Source organism: Bactrocera tryoni, chromosome 3 (genome assembly GCF_016617805.1).
Source record: "Bactrocera tryoni isolate S06 chromosome 3, CSIRO_BtryS06_freeze2, whole genome shotgun sequence".
NCBI classification, from domain to species: domain Eukaryota; kingdom Metazoa; phylum Arthropoda; class Insecta; order Diptera; family Tephritidae; genus Bactrocera; species Bactrocera tryoni.
Genome location: NC_052501.1, coordinates 69,831,181 through 69,846,433, shown reverse-complemented (window position 1 = coordinate 69,846,433; position 15,253 = coordinate 69,831,181). Strand labels below are relative to the sequence as shown.

Here is a 15,253-nt window from a genome sequence, read left to right as displayed (position 1 = left end):
AGATTAATTATATTGCATTCAATCCATGAATATTAGAGTCAAGCTGGCGACCCGTCAAAACCGAAACGAACTGTCAACCTTTCATTGTAATTGTAAAGTCTCTTCCAGTCTGCTTTTGTTCATGACGTAACGAACTTCTGTATAATCCTGTCAAACGCATTATACAAAAGTATTTAGAAGAAATTGCCCTAATCTGTATTTCTATCACTTTTAGGGTAGTCAAAACTAAAAAGCTAGTTGCTAAAATCTCGAGTGTCTCGGTTTAATACTAGCTCCATTAAATACTAAATTATTAACCCTTCTTAAAAAGTTTCTCAACCTGCAACCAATCAAGGTAAAAAGAAAGAGAACGAAATGGCATTCAAAATAACTTCTTTCCATAAAACTGTTTTAGGTGAAATATGCCTGCCTGGCTGAAGGTAACGCCCAAAATACAAAGTAAACCATTGTTTTGAAACTCTGTACACAGATACTAAAGCACTATACATATTCTTATTGGTTGCTAAGAGTAACCCGGCAATAAAATGAAGGCGTTTGAAAATATACAAATTTTTTTGAAAAATTATTATATTTTTTTTCGAGGAAGTACCACGGACAGTGTTGTGCAATCTAACGAAGGAAAGTTACCAAAGACCTGAACTTCTTTCTTATAGCTATTTAAATTTCGAAGTAACTATTATTCCTCGCTCTTTGCAGAAGTAAGGAGTAGAAATAAATACTCCAAAACAAGTCAAAAGGGCTACAAAATTTTTTTTCGAAAATTTCATCAAGTTTAATGCATTTTTTCGTTAATTGTATTATATTAATTTCAAAACTATCGATATCTTATCTCAAACAATTCAAAATTATTTTCGTTGTAAATTATACGATGTATTATTGTATAATATATCCCAACTGAGTCTTCGGTTTATATTTGAAATATTTTCGTTTGTTTTCATAATTTTCTAAATATTTTTTTACTGTAACCTCTAGAAGTCAGTGAAAATATCTCACATTATCTTCAATTTTGAAACCCTTTTAAACTAGTTTCTTAGTGCTTAGAAGCGACTAGTCAGAAAACAACACCTTTTCCGAGATTTTGCCGTTATTTCTGCTTTGCCGCTATCTTATCAGCATAAAGTTTTATTTGTCCAATGCTAGTTAGTCAGCATTTGGCTTTCGAAACTTTGGCGCGCATGATAAATTCTTATCTATTTGAAGATAAGCGAAACACTAGTCGAGGGCTTATAGCGCTTTTTTAAAGGCGTTCGCCGTTGCCGACACGAAAAACGAAAATTAGTACGATCTAGCGAAAGAGTGGGTAAGGTGCGTGTACCGCAGTTTATAATTATAGCGACTATTTAGATAAAAAAATAAATATTTTGTGGTTTTCTAAGTGGCTTATTTGAAAAAGAACAAGTGTGAGTGCAACAAAAGTTGGTTAAGATAAGAAAAAAATTGTAAAATAAGAGAGCATGTTGAGAAAATTGCTAATGAAACTTGAAAAAATGTACTAAAAAAACGAAATAAATGTGAACAGAAAAAACAAAAAACTACCAGCAAACAAATCTAGCAGAAATTTGTATATTTTGAAATGCAAAAATTTTCGAAAATTTTGAAATTAAAAAAAAATTGTAAAAACTTAAAATTTTTATAAAACTGAAGTAAGCGAGCAGACAACTGTTGTTTTTAGAAAATTTTAAACTTTCAAAATTTTTCAGAAACTAAAATTTTTTTCGAAAATAATTTTTTTTTTTCGAAAATGAAAATTATTGAATTTTTTTGCTAACAAGAAACTGCAAGTGAGAAAAAAATAAAATTAATTTTTGAATTTAAAAATTTTTCGAAAATGAATAGGTTGAAATTATCTAAAATTAAATTTTTTTAAATTTTTCATAATATATATTTATTAAGTGAAAACAAGTGAAAATAATAAAATCAATTTTAAAATTTTTAAAAATATTCGAAAATTAAATTTTCAAAATATAGAAAAATTTTCGAAAATATTTTTTTTTTCGAAAATGAAACATTTGAAATATTTTACTAAAAAAATCTGCAAGTGAAAAATAAAATAAAATTAATTTTTAAATTCAAAAAATTTTCGAAAATGAAAAAGTGAATAAATAAAATTAAGTTAAAAATTTTGAACTTTTATGTTAATAAAAACCTGCAAGTGACAAAGATTTTCAGCAGCAAAAAGTGAAATAACCCAGCAACTAGTTTGCTTATCAAAGAGTGCCAAATAGCTGCGGCAAAGACCAGCACGAACACACGCACTCTTATGCATATATTATATAAAATACACAATATTAACAATATCTTATCGGCAGACCTGATTCCTAGTGGCTAAAATAGTTAACTAAACAGAAAAAAGTGCATAGAAAACCCTGTTCAAAGCTGAAATAAAAAAAATATATTGGAACAGCACACCAACAAATTCGAAATATGTTATTTACCTGTGATATATAAATATACATACATATATACCTCAAATATCTACCGTTATAACACGAATTGCGCTGATTCCACATTCACCTGTTCCTTATCAGTTTGTGCTTCTTATCGACAGACCGTTAAGCTTTGCCGTAGTGTTGATTTGTAATCGCATACAGTGGCACTGACTAATAGTCGGACTAATAAAAGCAACAATAATTTTTTGAACAAAAATTATAGTTTAAATGGAAAATAATATAGATATAGACAAATAATGATAATGCTATGCTATAATGTCTGCATAAGTGTGCAACGCAACAAAAACAATAATAATTTCGAAAACTCAAAAGTAAGGGTATTTTCGTGGAAAATTTTTTCACTGAAATTTTCGCGAGTGTATATATTTTTTCAGAACCACTTTACGCCTGAAAAATTTAATTTTCGAGAAGTTTTTTATAACAAAATTTTCAAACTCATTCCAACTGGTTTTGAAACATGAGTGAAATCGAACTAAACCTAAATAAATAGTCGAGAATCTTCAATCGAATTTGAAATTTATATTTTTCCTCGGTTCAATTATAGCCGAGTTTTCAAAAGCGCGTCAAACGTTCTTCCTTTTCGCTGTTTCGCGCCAATTGGAGATTTCTATTGCATCCAGGTCCTTCTCCACCTGGTCTTTCCAACGGAGTAGAGGTCTTCCTTTTCCTCTGCTTTCTCTGGCGGGTAATGCGTTAAATACGTTCAGAGATGCAGTGTCTTTGTTCATTCGGACGACATGACGGGAGAGCACTTTACTCTCAATTAACTATACAGTCAGAAGTAGCACTCGTGGGCAAGAGTAATTCATGGATTTCGAGGCGGACATTGTTGTTGGTGTTAATACTGAATCAAAGGTATACGTTAGTTATCTACGACTTCGAAATCATGACTGTCAACAGTGATGTGAGAGCCAAATCGTGGATTGGACAGAGCACACTTCAATTCTAATCGTCGGACATGCTTTTGTCCGATCGGTTCCCGCCGCTTTGTTGTTCCTCAAACGAGTAATTGCTATTCGAACTTCTTTTTGGTCGGTCAACTCCGTCCGGAATCGGGTTCACCACCTCCTGGTGTTATGTTTACACTGACATTCAGTAGGCTAGAGAAGCGTTCCCTTCATAACTTCAGTGTGCTCTGGGCATCAGTCACTAGATCACCTCTGGGGTTTTAACAAGAAACCTTCTGTTAATCGCCGCATCTTTTCGTAGAATTTTCAATCACTACTCTGACAGCCAGCTTGTCTAGCTCTTCGTACTAACGCATTTCGGCCTCTCTCTCTTTTGTATTTTTATCTGCCCTCTCCCCTGTAATAGATAAAAGAAACAACAGTGAAGTTATTGGTATAAATCTCAATACGACAAGTGCCTGGTAAGTGTGTCATGTTTCATTTAAAATGATTTACATCGGAGGTTACTTTTTTACGTCCCTAGACACCGAATTTGAGACCACTGGTCCTTTGGCTGACTTAATATCGATAAATTGTTAATATGTCTTACTCAAACTAAAGCCATGGTTTCCATTTAATAATGTGGCCGTGTCTTAAAAATTTACTTATAAATGCCTTTAAGTACTTTCCATACTTATTTTCCAAACATCCGGTTGACTTTGTGCCTTACATATATATTAGCCCTTCTTTTATTGATTGTACAAACAAACTAATATAGTTACTAAAACTGTTTTTAAGTTTTTCGATTTACAGTTAAACAGATATACATACATATCACGTAGTATATATCTTATCTACATAAAGCCTATATGGAATGTTCACATATTGGGTATCTACACACATTTCTAGATATATATACATATACATACATACATATATGGTATGCACATAAATATGGTTTATGTACTCATAATAAATTTTTAAGTTTTCAAGCTCTATTAGACTAGGCATCTGTTCTTATCGGCGCTCTCCTGTCAGCTTTTTATTTCTTAACTTCTTTGCACACTCAAAACGCCGTTAATTTTTCGATGTAAAAATCTATAGCAACACACAGTGGTGCTTGGGTTCGTTCAGGTGACGTCATCGCTTGAATATTTCATTCACTTTGTTTATAGTTCTTGGTATTGATAGCGTTTACAATCGATAAGTGAAGCAAGTGAATAAAACAAACAAATTCCACTTGCCGATTTCACAAGCGATTTCTTTATGGTATCAGGTGCAAAGCTAGTAAATAATTGGGTTTAGTATTTCGAAATTTGAGATAGTTTACTTTATTATAAAATGGGTGCCACGTAATTATTTATAGCTGCCATATGTGAGTCACTATATATTTATTTATGCGTAATAATACTATATACATACATACATATAAATATACCTAAGAGACATTAATGTAATTGATCGACATTCAGCAATAATAATTTTTAAAGACAAGAATTTCGATATTAGCGAAAATGAGAGATAATATTTATGGTTTCCTGATAGTTCATGGTTCTCTCAGGAAGCTTAGTCATAAGATTGTTTATTATACATATGTATATAGGTTGACACATTTCTAGGTTTCTTTCTTTTTGAAATAAAAAAAAAAGACTCTTCAAATTTAATGGGGAATGTTTATTATCATTCGAAAGATCATTCTCTGACATTTATTTTTTTGAAGATTATTTGGGCCGCGGCTACGTCTCAAATGGTCCATCCATTGAGTCCAATTTTCGATGACTCGTTTGAGCATTTCGACTGGTAACTGGCCAATGACACGCGTGCTGTCTTGCTCCAAGTTCTAAATCGAAGCGAGATTGTCCGCATAAACTTTAGACTTTACATATCCCCACTGGAAAAAGTCCAACGGTGTGATTTCACATGGTCTTGGGGGGTCAATCAACCGGCCCAAAACGTAAAATTACCTGCTCACCGAAGTGTTCTCTCAATAAATCCCTTAATTGATGCGAACTGTAAGAAGTGGCGCCTCTAGATGAAACCAAATGTCACCGAGATCACCAGCTTCAATTTCTTGCATCAAGTAGTCGGTTATCAAGACACTATTGACGGATCCGTCCTTGCCAGCATCATTTTGGAAGAAAGAAACCACACCAAACCGTTTTTTCTTCGGGATGAAATGGCAGCTCTTGAATCTCTTTAGATTGCTCTTTGAAATTAAATAGAAATGGGCCTCGTCGCTGTTCAAAATTTGGCTCGAAAACATTGGATCTTCTGGGAACTTTTCAAGAGCCGGGTTAAGAAAGACTTTATCAGTAAATTTGGATACTTCTTCATTTTTCTATTAGTAACAAAGGCTATTTAAGTATAATTTAAAAATAAAAGCTGAATTAGTTGAGTTAATTAAAATGTTGATTGGCCCATTGTGTTCATTATTTACTCAATTTAGCTGACACAATTAATATTTGACAGCCCTCTTCTAAACATATTTTGAATATATTTTTTGTAAAGTCCAAAAAGTTGAGAGTTTTAACATAATTAATTTTCAATCAAATACTAATTAGGCAATTAGTTAATTGTTTTATTGCATATTGAGAACAATTATTGATTAAATTTAGTTTGTTATTAATTGTACAATAAATTTAATAATTTTTGGACTTTGCTAATTAAGCACAATTAGTTGTTAAATTGCTGAAATTTTATTAATTGCTTGAATATAATATTTTTTTTGAAATAAAACAAATTTACCAATTTTTGGGTTTTGCCAATTAAGCAAAGTTTTAATTTCATTAATTATCAATTAAAAACTAATTGGGCTATTAGTTAATTGTTTCAATTGTAAATTGAGAACATTTAGTGGTTTAATTTAATTTCTTATTAAATATACAATAAATTGACTAATCTTTGTGGTTTGTTAATTGAGCACAATTAGTTTTTAAATTGTTAAAATTTTCTTAATTGGTTAACTATAATTTGTTGTACAGAGAAAAATTGTGAATTGGTTATTCATATCAGAGTATATTATTTTGACAACAAATTACTTGGTTTTTGATCTATAAATTAAAGGCAATGAAATGCTAAATGGCAGACATTTTCTTAATTGCATAATTAGCAAATTTTTAGGATGCAGAAAGCAAAAAAATTTAACTCACATTAAGAATTGTCCATTGCTTTTATTTAAATTCTCTGTTTGTAAATTAAATTTATTTAAATGCTAAATTGTTAAAAAGTTTCTTAATTGCACAATTAGAATCTTTTTGGTACGAATAAAGCAAAGAAATTTATCTCAAGTTGGGAAAATAATTAACTGTTGGTACTAATTGAGCTGTTTTTTTTTGTAAATTAAATACAATCAAATGTTAAATTGCCAAAAAATTTCTTAATTGCACAATTAAAAGTTTTTTTTTTTTACCGAAAAAGCATAGAAATCTTTTTCAAGTTGAAAAATGGTTATCCAAACCAAAATTTGATATACTATATTTAATTTGACAATAAATTGAGTGAATTTTTTGCGGTAAATTAATGACAATTAAATGTTAAATTGCTGAAATTTTCTTAATTGCACAATTAAAAAACTTTTTTTTTACATAAACACCAAAGAAAATGATCTTAAGTTGGGGAAATGATTATTTGTAGCAAGTTGTATTAATTCACATATCAATTTTGACCAGAAATTGCTTGATTTTGGGTGTGTTAAATGAGAACAATTCGTTGCTAAAATTGCTGAAATTTCCCTTATTGCATAACTAATATATTTTTTGAATGCAGAAAGTAAAGAAATTCCTATCAAGTTTAGAAAATGGCAATCCATAACAAAAAGCTTAAAAAGAGTGCCGCTAATTGCCTCATTTCTTCTTGCAATCTCGCATTGTTACTCATAGTATTGATGACTCAATTGAGAAAATATTTATACATGTATATGTAAGTGCTTATAATATAATAAATATATGTATGGTCGCGCACTCATACATACAATTTTAATACATGAATTCAAGGTTAACAACCAATCGATTACAACATGCCGTGTAAAGTTAATTTAACATTTTTGACCACTCCATTACATAGACATCCTCTTATATTGTATTTACAAACATTTTCAAGATAATAAAATTTATTTCTAAAAACGCGAGCTCGCCACTTTACGTACCTAATTGCGCCTAGCAGTTCAATTCTGATAAAAATGTATACATTTTATTATGTTGCTATTAGTTTAGTGGTAGATAAGCGCAGGTGCTTTTCAGGTACAAATCATAGGCGCTGAATGTGTATAACTCACACACACATATCTACATATAAGCAATAATACATGTGTAGTGGTAAAACTATGGCTAAAATATACGCAATTAGAATAATATATGGAAAATAGGCGACAATAAAGTAAGACAGCAAATTGAACATGAAACTGGTCGGGTATGACTAGGCGTATGATTAATGTGATTTAAAGTTAGTATGCCAAGGGTAGATAAAACTAACGAAATTTCGTAATAACAACTATTTAGTATATAAGTTGGAATATTACTTAACTTTTTGGCAATTTTTATGAATATACCAGAATATACATACTAATACCTCCGAAGAATGCTTGAGAGTTCTACTTCACACTCATTGCGAACTGTTTATACATTTTTTTATTTTTACACAAAATTGAGTTTACTGAACATTTTGGAGTTTATTACAAAAACTAAAATTAAGTTAAATTAGTTAGTCTTTTACTGAAAATTGAGTTTGGCAATAAACTCTACTCAAAAATACAAAACTCGCCTTAAACTCCAAATTTTGAGACGAGTTTAACAATAAATACTACCCAAAAATATAAAAATGACTATAGCAAACAATTTTCTTTAACTCGCCTTAAACTCCAAATTTTCGGAGTTTACTGAAAATTGAGTTTGGCAATAAACTCTGCTCAAAAATACTAAACTCGCCTTAAACTCCAAATTTTCAGACGAGTTTAACAATAAACACTACCCAGAAATATAAAAATTACTATAGCAAACATTTTTCTTTAACTCGCCTTAAACTCCAATTTTTCGGTGTTTATTGACAATATTGGAGTTTAGCAATAAACACTACCCAGAAATACAAAAAATAGCATAGCAAAAATTTTTCTTTAACTCACCTTAAACACCAATTTTTCCGGTGTTTACTGAAAATTATAGAGTTTAGCAATAAACTCTACTCAAAAATACAAAACTCGCCTTAAACTCCAAAATTTTAGACGAGTTTAACAAGAAACACTACCCAAAAATATAAAAATGACTATAGCAAACAATTTTCTTTAACTCGCCTTAAACTCCAAATTTTCGGTGTTTACTGGAAAATGAGTTTAGCAATAAACTCTACTCAAAAACACAAAAGTCGCCTTAAACTCCAAATTTTCAGACGAGTTTAACAATAGACACTACCCAGAAATATAGAAATTACTATAGCAAACATTTTTCTTTAATTCGCCTTAAACTCCAACTTTTCGGTGTTTACTGACAATAGTGGAGTTTAGCAATAAACACTACCCAGAAATACAAAAAATAGCATAGCAAACATTTTTCTTTAACTCGCCTTAAACACCAATTTTTTCCAGTGTTTACTGAAAATTATAGAGTTTAGCAATAAACTCTACTCAAAAATACAAAAGTCGCCTTAAACTCCAAATTTTCAGACGAGTTTAATAATAAACACTACCCAAAAATATAAAAATGACTATAGCAAACAATTTTCTTTAACTCACCTTAAACTCCAAATTTTCGGTGTTTACTGAAAATTGTGGAGTTCGTCGATAAACACTACCCAGAAATACCAAATAGTTAACATTTTCCTTAAACACTAATTTATAGGTGTTTATTGAACAACTCGGAGTTTAATGCCAATTTATCGGCGGAACATTGTGGAGTTTAACAATAAACACAACTCACAAACCCAAGAATTATTATAGCAAACATTTTCCTTTAACTCGCCGTAAACACCACTTTTTTTGTGTTTACTGCTATTAAACCCTTTTTGTCACACAAATTGGATCAACAAGTCAAAATTTTGGCTTCGTCTTTTGAAACTGTCTTTTAAACATTCCAAAGCAAACCCTATAACTTATTTATGAGCACAAAATATTAAACTCGAGTTTATGTTCCCAATTTTTTCGTTATATTTTACTGAACAATTTTTCTACAATTTTATGCTAAGCTACATATACATATTTTCAAATTCAAAAAAATCCAAACCCTAACAGAACTTCTCCAACTCTCTACCCTTTCAGCCACCAACCGATTTCAAATTTAACGAAGCACTAACGGATTCCTACGTAATCCACCAACAGCAACAGTATGTCACCAACGAACGTGATGCGCACCGGCGCACCACTACTACTGCTCTGTCTATCCTTCCTATGTTGTAGCATAGGCAACACGCATGCGCAAGAGAATATTATGCCACAGATACCACCCTCTCTCGAGGAATGCTATAACACCAGCTACTTTATGAATCGTCAAAATCGCCTGCCAGCCACAATCGAAACGCTGATTTCACTAATCGAAAAAGTGGAGAACACACCCACCTACAGCTATGATATGCGCACGCTAACGGTGGCGCTGCTGCAGCGCTTCCGTCAGGATGGCATACAGCGCGCCTATAATGTAGCCGAATCGCCTGGCGTAATACCATACAGTCCGACCGGTTTCCAGTTTCCGAAATTCCGCATATTACTATCTCGTCTGATACCCGGCAATGCGCTCACTTTCCCCAACAGCACGCTGACACGTGAGGAGCGTTGTTCGCTGCACTTTATGATCTCCAGCTCGCTGGATTTGCGAGCGCGTGGCGATGAAAGTTCCGTATGTAATAATTTGTCACAGTACCGGGCGCAGCGCTTACGGCGCTCTGCTAATCTGGAACGTAAAGGCGGTTTTGTCGGCGATGTCGAGGTGTTGGAGAGTTTCAAAGCTAAAGCGCAGAAACGCGGTCTCAAGAAGGGCGCCTACAATGCGCTGGATTACGACTTCGGCTGGACGAGTACGGGCACCACGACCAGCACTACAACCAGTCAATGTCCCGTGGAGAATGGTGTTATTTGGACGCCTTGGGGCACTGTGGCTGCCGGTGCATTGCTAGCTGGTGTTGCCACTGGCTTACAACAACAAACTGTTCAGTTGCGCACATTGCTGGCGCTATCGAGTCGTAGTAATGGCTATACAAATCTGCCACAGACGGCCACCGTAGGTGTGGACAATCGTTGGGCCGCCACCCTGGCGGGCGATCTGGCCGAAGTGGCGCTGGTGCAAGTGCCGTTCACAACCACCGAGACGGCTTCGGTGGGCGCTAATGGCGCCTGGAATAGCACCGTCATGCCCGAATGGTACTTCTTGACGCAGCGTCAAAACTTTGAAATGACCGACGCCGAGATACGTGGCGGTTTGGATGGCCTGATTATTGCACAGAATATCGTCTCGTGGCGTACGCAGTCGTCAAATATGAAGCTGTCACAATTGCTGCGCATGTACTACTCGACGAACGGCGTGTTGAATAGTGGCATTATGGCATGCAATCGCAAAGCTAACTTCGCGACTTATGCTCCAAGCGATACGATGATCTTGCAGACGAGCGCTTTCTCACAGGTATTGGATCGCGAAATGCAACTGGGTGTCACATTGTCAGCGGCAAACATTGCGACATTCTCGTCGTCAGCTGCTGCTGCTCTGCAAACCTATGTCCGTAAGTATTCCCAAAAGTATATTTTAATGGTTAATTATCTATAGTGTTTTTGCTACCTAAGTAATCTTGTAAAAGCTTACCAAGATCAAGAGCGAAACTCTGTTTTGGGGAACAGAAGTTTAAGATAATAAAAAATTTAAGATAAGACAATAGCTAAGAAGGTCTGGCAGTAGGAATATTAGGTCTTATAACAATGAGAAGAAGTTGAAATCTTGGAACCAACTTTAGAGAGTAGTTCTTCGCGAGCTGTACGAGTATATGGTTCTTTATTTATTCCATGTTAGTATATTCGCACTATCGAAACCCGTATTTAAAGCAAACCTTTTAGTGCAGATGCTTGGAAGGTATACCTCTGTAGTGAAGACTATTTTAAAGATTCGAAACGATTCTTTTCCGGGTTCCCCTACTTCAGCCTCATTCAGGCTAAGTTATTTCCGAAAAAATTTGTATATCCTGTAAGTTAAATTGATCTAACTGGCCGTGTGGAAACCAAACATTGAAGTGAAGTACGATTGCTGCAAGAAGAACTTTACTGAGAGCAAATAATTCCGTGGGTCTCCAGCGTTCCGCACTATGACAGAAGGATCTCGCAGTCGCACAGGAGCGCCTGTTGGGCTCACACGAAGTCCAGAGATTCAGCGCTAGAATGCAAGAGGACAGCTGAAATCCAATTTGTACCCAATTCGATGTAACCGGGGTACCTTTCTTGTGAGCAGTTTTCTGCGATTCCGCTATGAGCAGGCATAAAGACGAGTCTGTTAACGGCTATCTCCCCAACCTTCCTTGCTTCTTCTCTGTACGGAACTTACCCCTCTCCACAACTAAATTCACAGTGACCATATTCACAAACTAAACAAAGGAGTACAGACTTGACCTTAATATTGCAGTGGATGGCATTGAGATGCCGACCGTCAATAACCCACAAATTTTAGGTGTGACTTTCGACAGTCGGGGCTCCATCATTCCTCATACGACCGCGATTATCGCCAAAGCCCAGAGCCGCAACAAAATCCTCAAGTCGCTAGCCGGCAGCACATGGGTCAATGAAACGTTTTTGGCAACATATGTACAAGGTAATCAACCGATCGGGCCTTAACTACGCCGCACCAATATGGTTGCCTGAATGCAGGGCAACGCAGACGTGGAACCTTCAAACTTATCAGAACTCTTTACTCCGGATTACGACATAATGCCTCTTGATGTCTCCCAACGAACACCTGCATAGTGAGAACCGTATGCTCCCATAAAGAGCATAATGAACTCCTCTCCAAGCAGTTCTTGCTGGGGTGCTTTCGATGAAATCATCCCTGTAGGCACCTGCTTGGGGCTGCTTTGGTTAATGAGTTCATACAGTCCATAACTAACTTTGAGCGCATAGTGAACGAGTTCAGAACTTGTATTACCGCTCCGTTGTCGGAGTGAATGCGCACCCGCCTGAAAAGACTCCATTTTACATTTATTGCTCAGCTTGAACTTTACAGTGATTCGATAGCCAAAAGCATGCTTGAGAGGCGCTGTTTACAGAAATCTGTTCCTTCATCTTTCCTTCTGAGTTTCAACTCATCCTTTAAAGAGTTCACTGCACCCCTTCTCCACCGGCTCGCTCCATCCTCATTTCTCGCAGTATGTGTGTAGGAAGCTATCCAAAGTAGTATCCGCTTTACAGTGGTTTAAATTTTCAGGGACAAGTTCGAAGAAGGAGCGAATTTCATAATTCTCCAGCATGGACTTCTTTATGTACCGAGCTGCCTTGACAACGAGCTTCGCAGCAATGCAACTGTGTTCTTTATTGATGGGAGTTATGTGAAGAACGGCCGTTCTTGACTTCCCGATTTCACAATTTGTTGCAACAAACATGGCTCCCCACTTATTTACAGAGTTGATTATGTTGCTGATACCTTCAAATCGAATTCATCATCTCAGTTTTGCAACTTTTTCATAAAATATATAAGCTCGCAGCTCGTCTAATTCATCACACTTTTTTCTCTCATTTCAGCCAATAGTCTTAACGACGTTACCTGTACCGTTAGCAGCAGCGCCAATAGCGTTACCAGTATGATAACACCCATGACCAATATCTATGTGTTCTTGGATACAACCTGGCAATACAGCACTATTGTTGACTATCTCGTGTGAGTGTTTCAAAATCAGCATTTTGCATATAATCTCTCTCACAGACACACAAATAAACACTCCATGCATTTTACAGTTACATACTACAGCGTCTCAACGTAAGCCCCTATGCCAGTTCGGTCACCTTATTAGCTGCTAACGATGGTTCGGTTATTGTCAATACCACCAATTATCTACCCGACATTTATCAAGGCTGGAATGTGACCCTGCAAGCACAATGTGAGTTCGCTGAGTTACAATACACTAAAATGAATGAATAAATAAATTGTTCTCTCTTCTTCACGGCAACCTATGCGCTGTAGATACCGCCGGCTTTAATTTGCCCACCGTCTTGCAAACCATACAAAACTTGACCCAAACCTACATGAGTGCCGAACAAACCAACTACTCAGTGGGCGGACGCTCGCTAATCGCTTTGATGATGCCCTATAGCACAGTTCAAGTGAGCTCCAGCGATTCCTCTTATGCCACCACACAATTACAATACATTTACGAACAAGTACCCGATCTACATTTCGTTTACTATACCAGCGGTCAGATCAGCCGCTTTGCAACATTCGTACGTGATCCCAGTCAAGATTTGTTCACGCTGAATACGGGCAGCACGCCGTCCGTTTCGTCCGGACCAGTCGTGTCGCGTATCGTTCAAAGTAAGTTTGGGAACGGCGTTCCTCTTATCACACACTCGCTTCATTCTAACTGACAATCGTATTTTTTTTCTTCATACGCGCACCTTCTGCAGTTCCACGTCGTATCATCAATCCACGTTGCGGTTCCAACTGGATCACGCCCTCGTGGGGCACCGATCAATTGGCGCAGTATCTCAATTTGAATGGCACAAACTTCTATCGCATGGTACCAAACTACTTCTACGGCGCCGGCAGCAATCGCAATGTAGCCATACAATCGACCAGCGGCATCCAGTTTATCATATGCACTTCGCGCACCGTTACACTACCAACCCAAGCCAATGCCACCACCGGTTCAACCGACATCACTTGCGCTGCTATAGGCAATGGCTTCAGCTATGATCTGTCCAATGCTTGTAACGGTTACAGTTACATTAGTCAGTGCCCGCCGCTGTATATCTCCGTGCAGGCGCCCACGTCCATACAGACGACAGTGTCTTGCACTGACAATGCTTGTCAAACACCGAATCAGGCGCGTTACGTCATTTCGGTGACCAATTTGGGTTGCTACAGTGGCGTGGCCGGTCTCTTTGCCAGTTTCGTTACGATTGTGCTGGCTTACGTCCTGCGTGAGGCCTTGCAGTAGAATAGTTATGCGATCGGCTTATTTGTTTAGTTTTTTCTACACACATACATACGTATTTTCATATTTTGGTTTACCAGTGTTGCCAATGTACTTAGCACAGTAATAAAATTCAGCTTTAAGTTCAGTCAGCATGCAAAAAGGTCACGTCACGTGATCCTCCATAGTACACAAATAAGCATAATGAATAGAATATCTTCTATATAGACGGCTAAGTTCATCAGTTTCTATTTCTATCATATAATAATATATATACATACATATTGTTGATTTACATTTCACTATAATTTATTGTTTACTCGTATTACGAATAAAGTACGAATGCCATAAACGTGAATCAGCAAAAAAAAAAATGTTTGGTATTTTTAATCCCAACTTTAAAGCAAACGATAGAGAGCTTGTATTGTTCACTAGGAAGCACAATACTCTCGAAGTTACAGCGCCATTGAAAGCTCAAGAAAAGTGCGATTTGCTGCCTCTGCGACTTGGAGTTTGAAACTCCAGAACACCTGCTAATTGACTGCCCAACAGTATATAAACGCTGGATAAGGTCTCTTGGATCCATGTTTCCAAATAGGGATCATATCGTCTCAATAGCACACAGCAGTATATTGGACTGTATCAATAAGCTGGAGCTAAATGAGTCGTTGTGATTTAGGAGAGGTCACAATAGACCTTAGATTGCGGTGCAATCCTCATTTATTTATCTCTCTAAACTAATCTATACCATCATTATTAAATGATACCAAACTATTAATAGGAGATAAAAACAGCTACTTCGGATTAATTTTAGACAGGAAGTGCTCAAGAAAGTCA

General features: G+C 35.9%; 1 protein-coding gene across 2 annotated transcripts; it reads left to right on the top strand.

Annotated features, from left to right (window-relative positions):
• The first annotated feature begins 1,255 nt into the window (after positions 1-1,255).
• LOC120772234 lies at positions 1,256-14,773 on the top strand. 2 transcript variants are annotated; one of them, XM_040100725.1, is made up of 6 exons: positions 1,256-1,305; positions 9,582-11,032; positions 13,029-13,164; positions 13,242-13,384; positions 13,468-13,815; positions 13,908-14,773. In XM_040100725.1, the coding sequence occupies exons 2-6, from the start codon at positions 9,649-9,651 to the stop codon at positions 14,438-14,440; spliced, it is 2,544 nt and encodes an 847-aa protein (XP_039956659.1). In that variant the 5' UTR covers positions 1,256-1,305; positions 9,582-9,648; the 3' UTR covers positions 14,441-14,773. The 2 variants fall into 2 exon arrangements, with proteins under 2 accessions (XP_039956659.1, XP_039956660.1); XM_040100726.1 differs by lacking the exon at positions 1,256-1,305 and adding an exon at positions 1,340-1,400.
• The last annotated feature ends 480 nt before the right edge of the window (positions 14,774-15,253 follow it).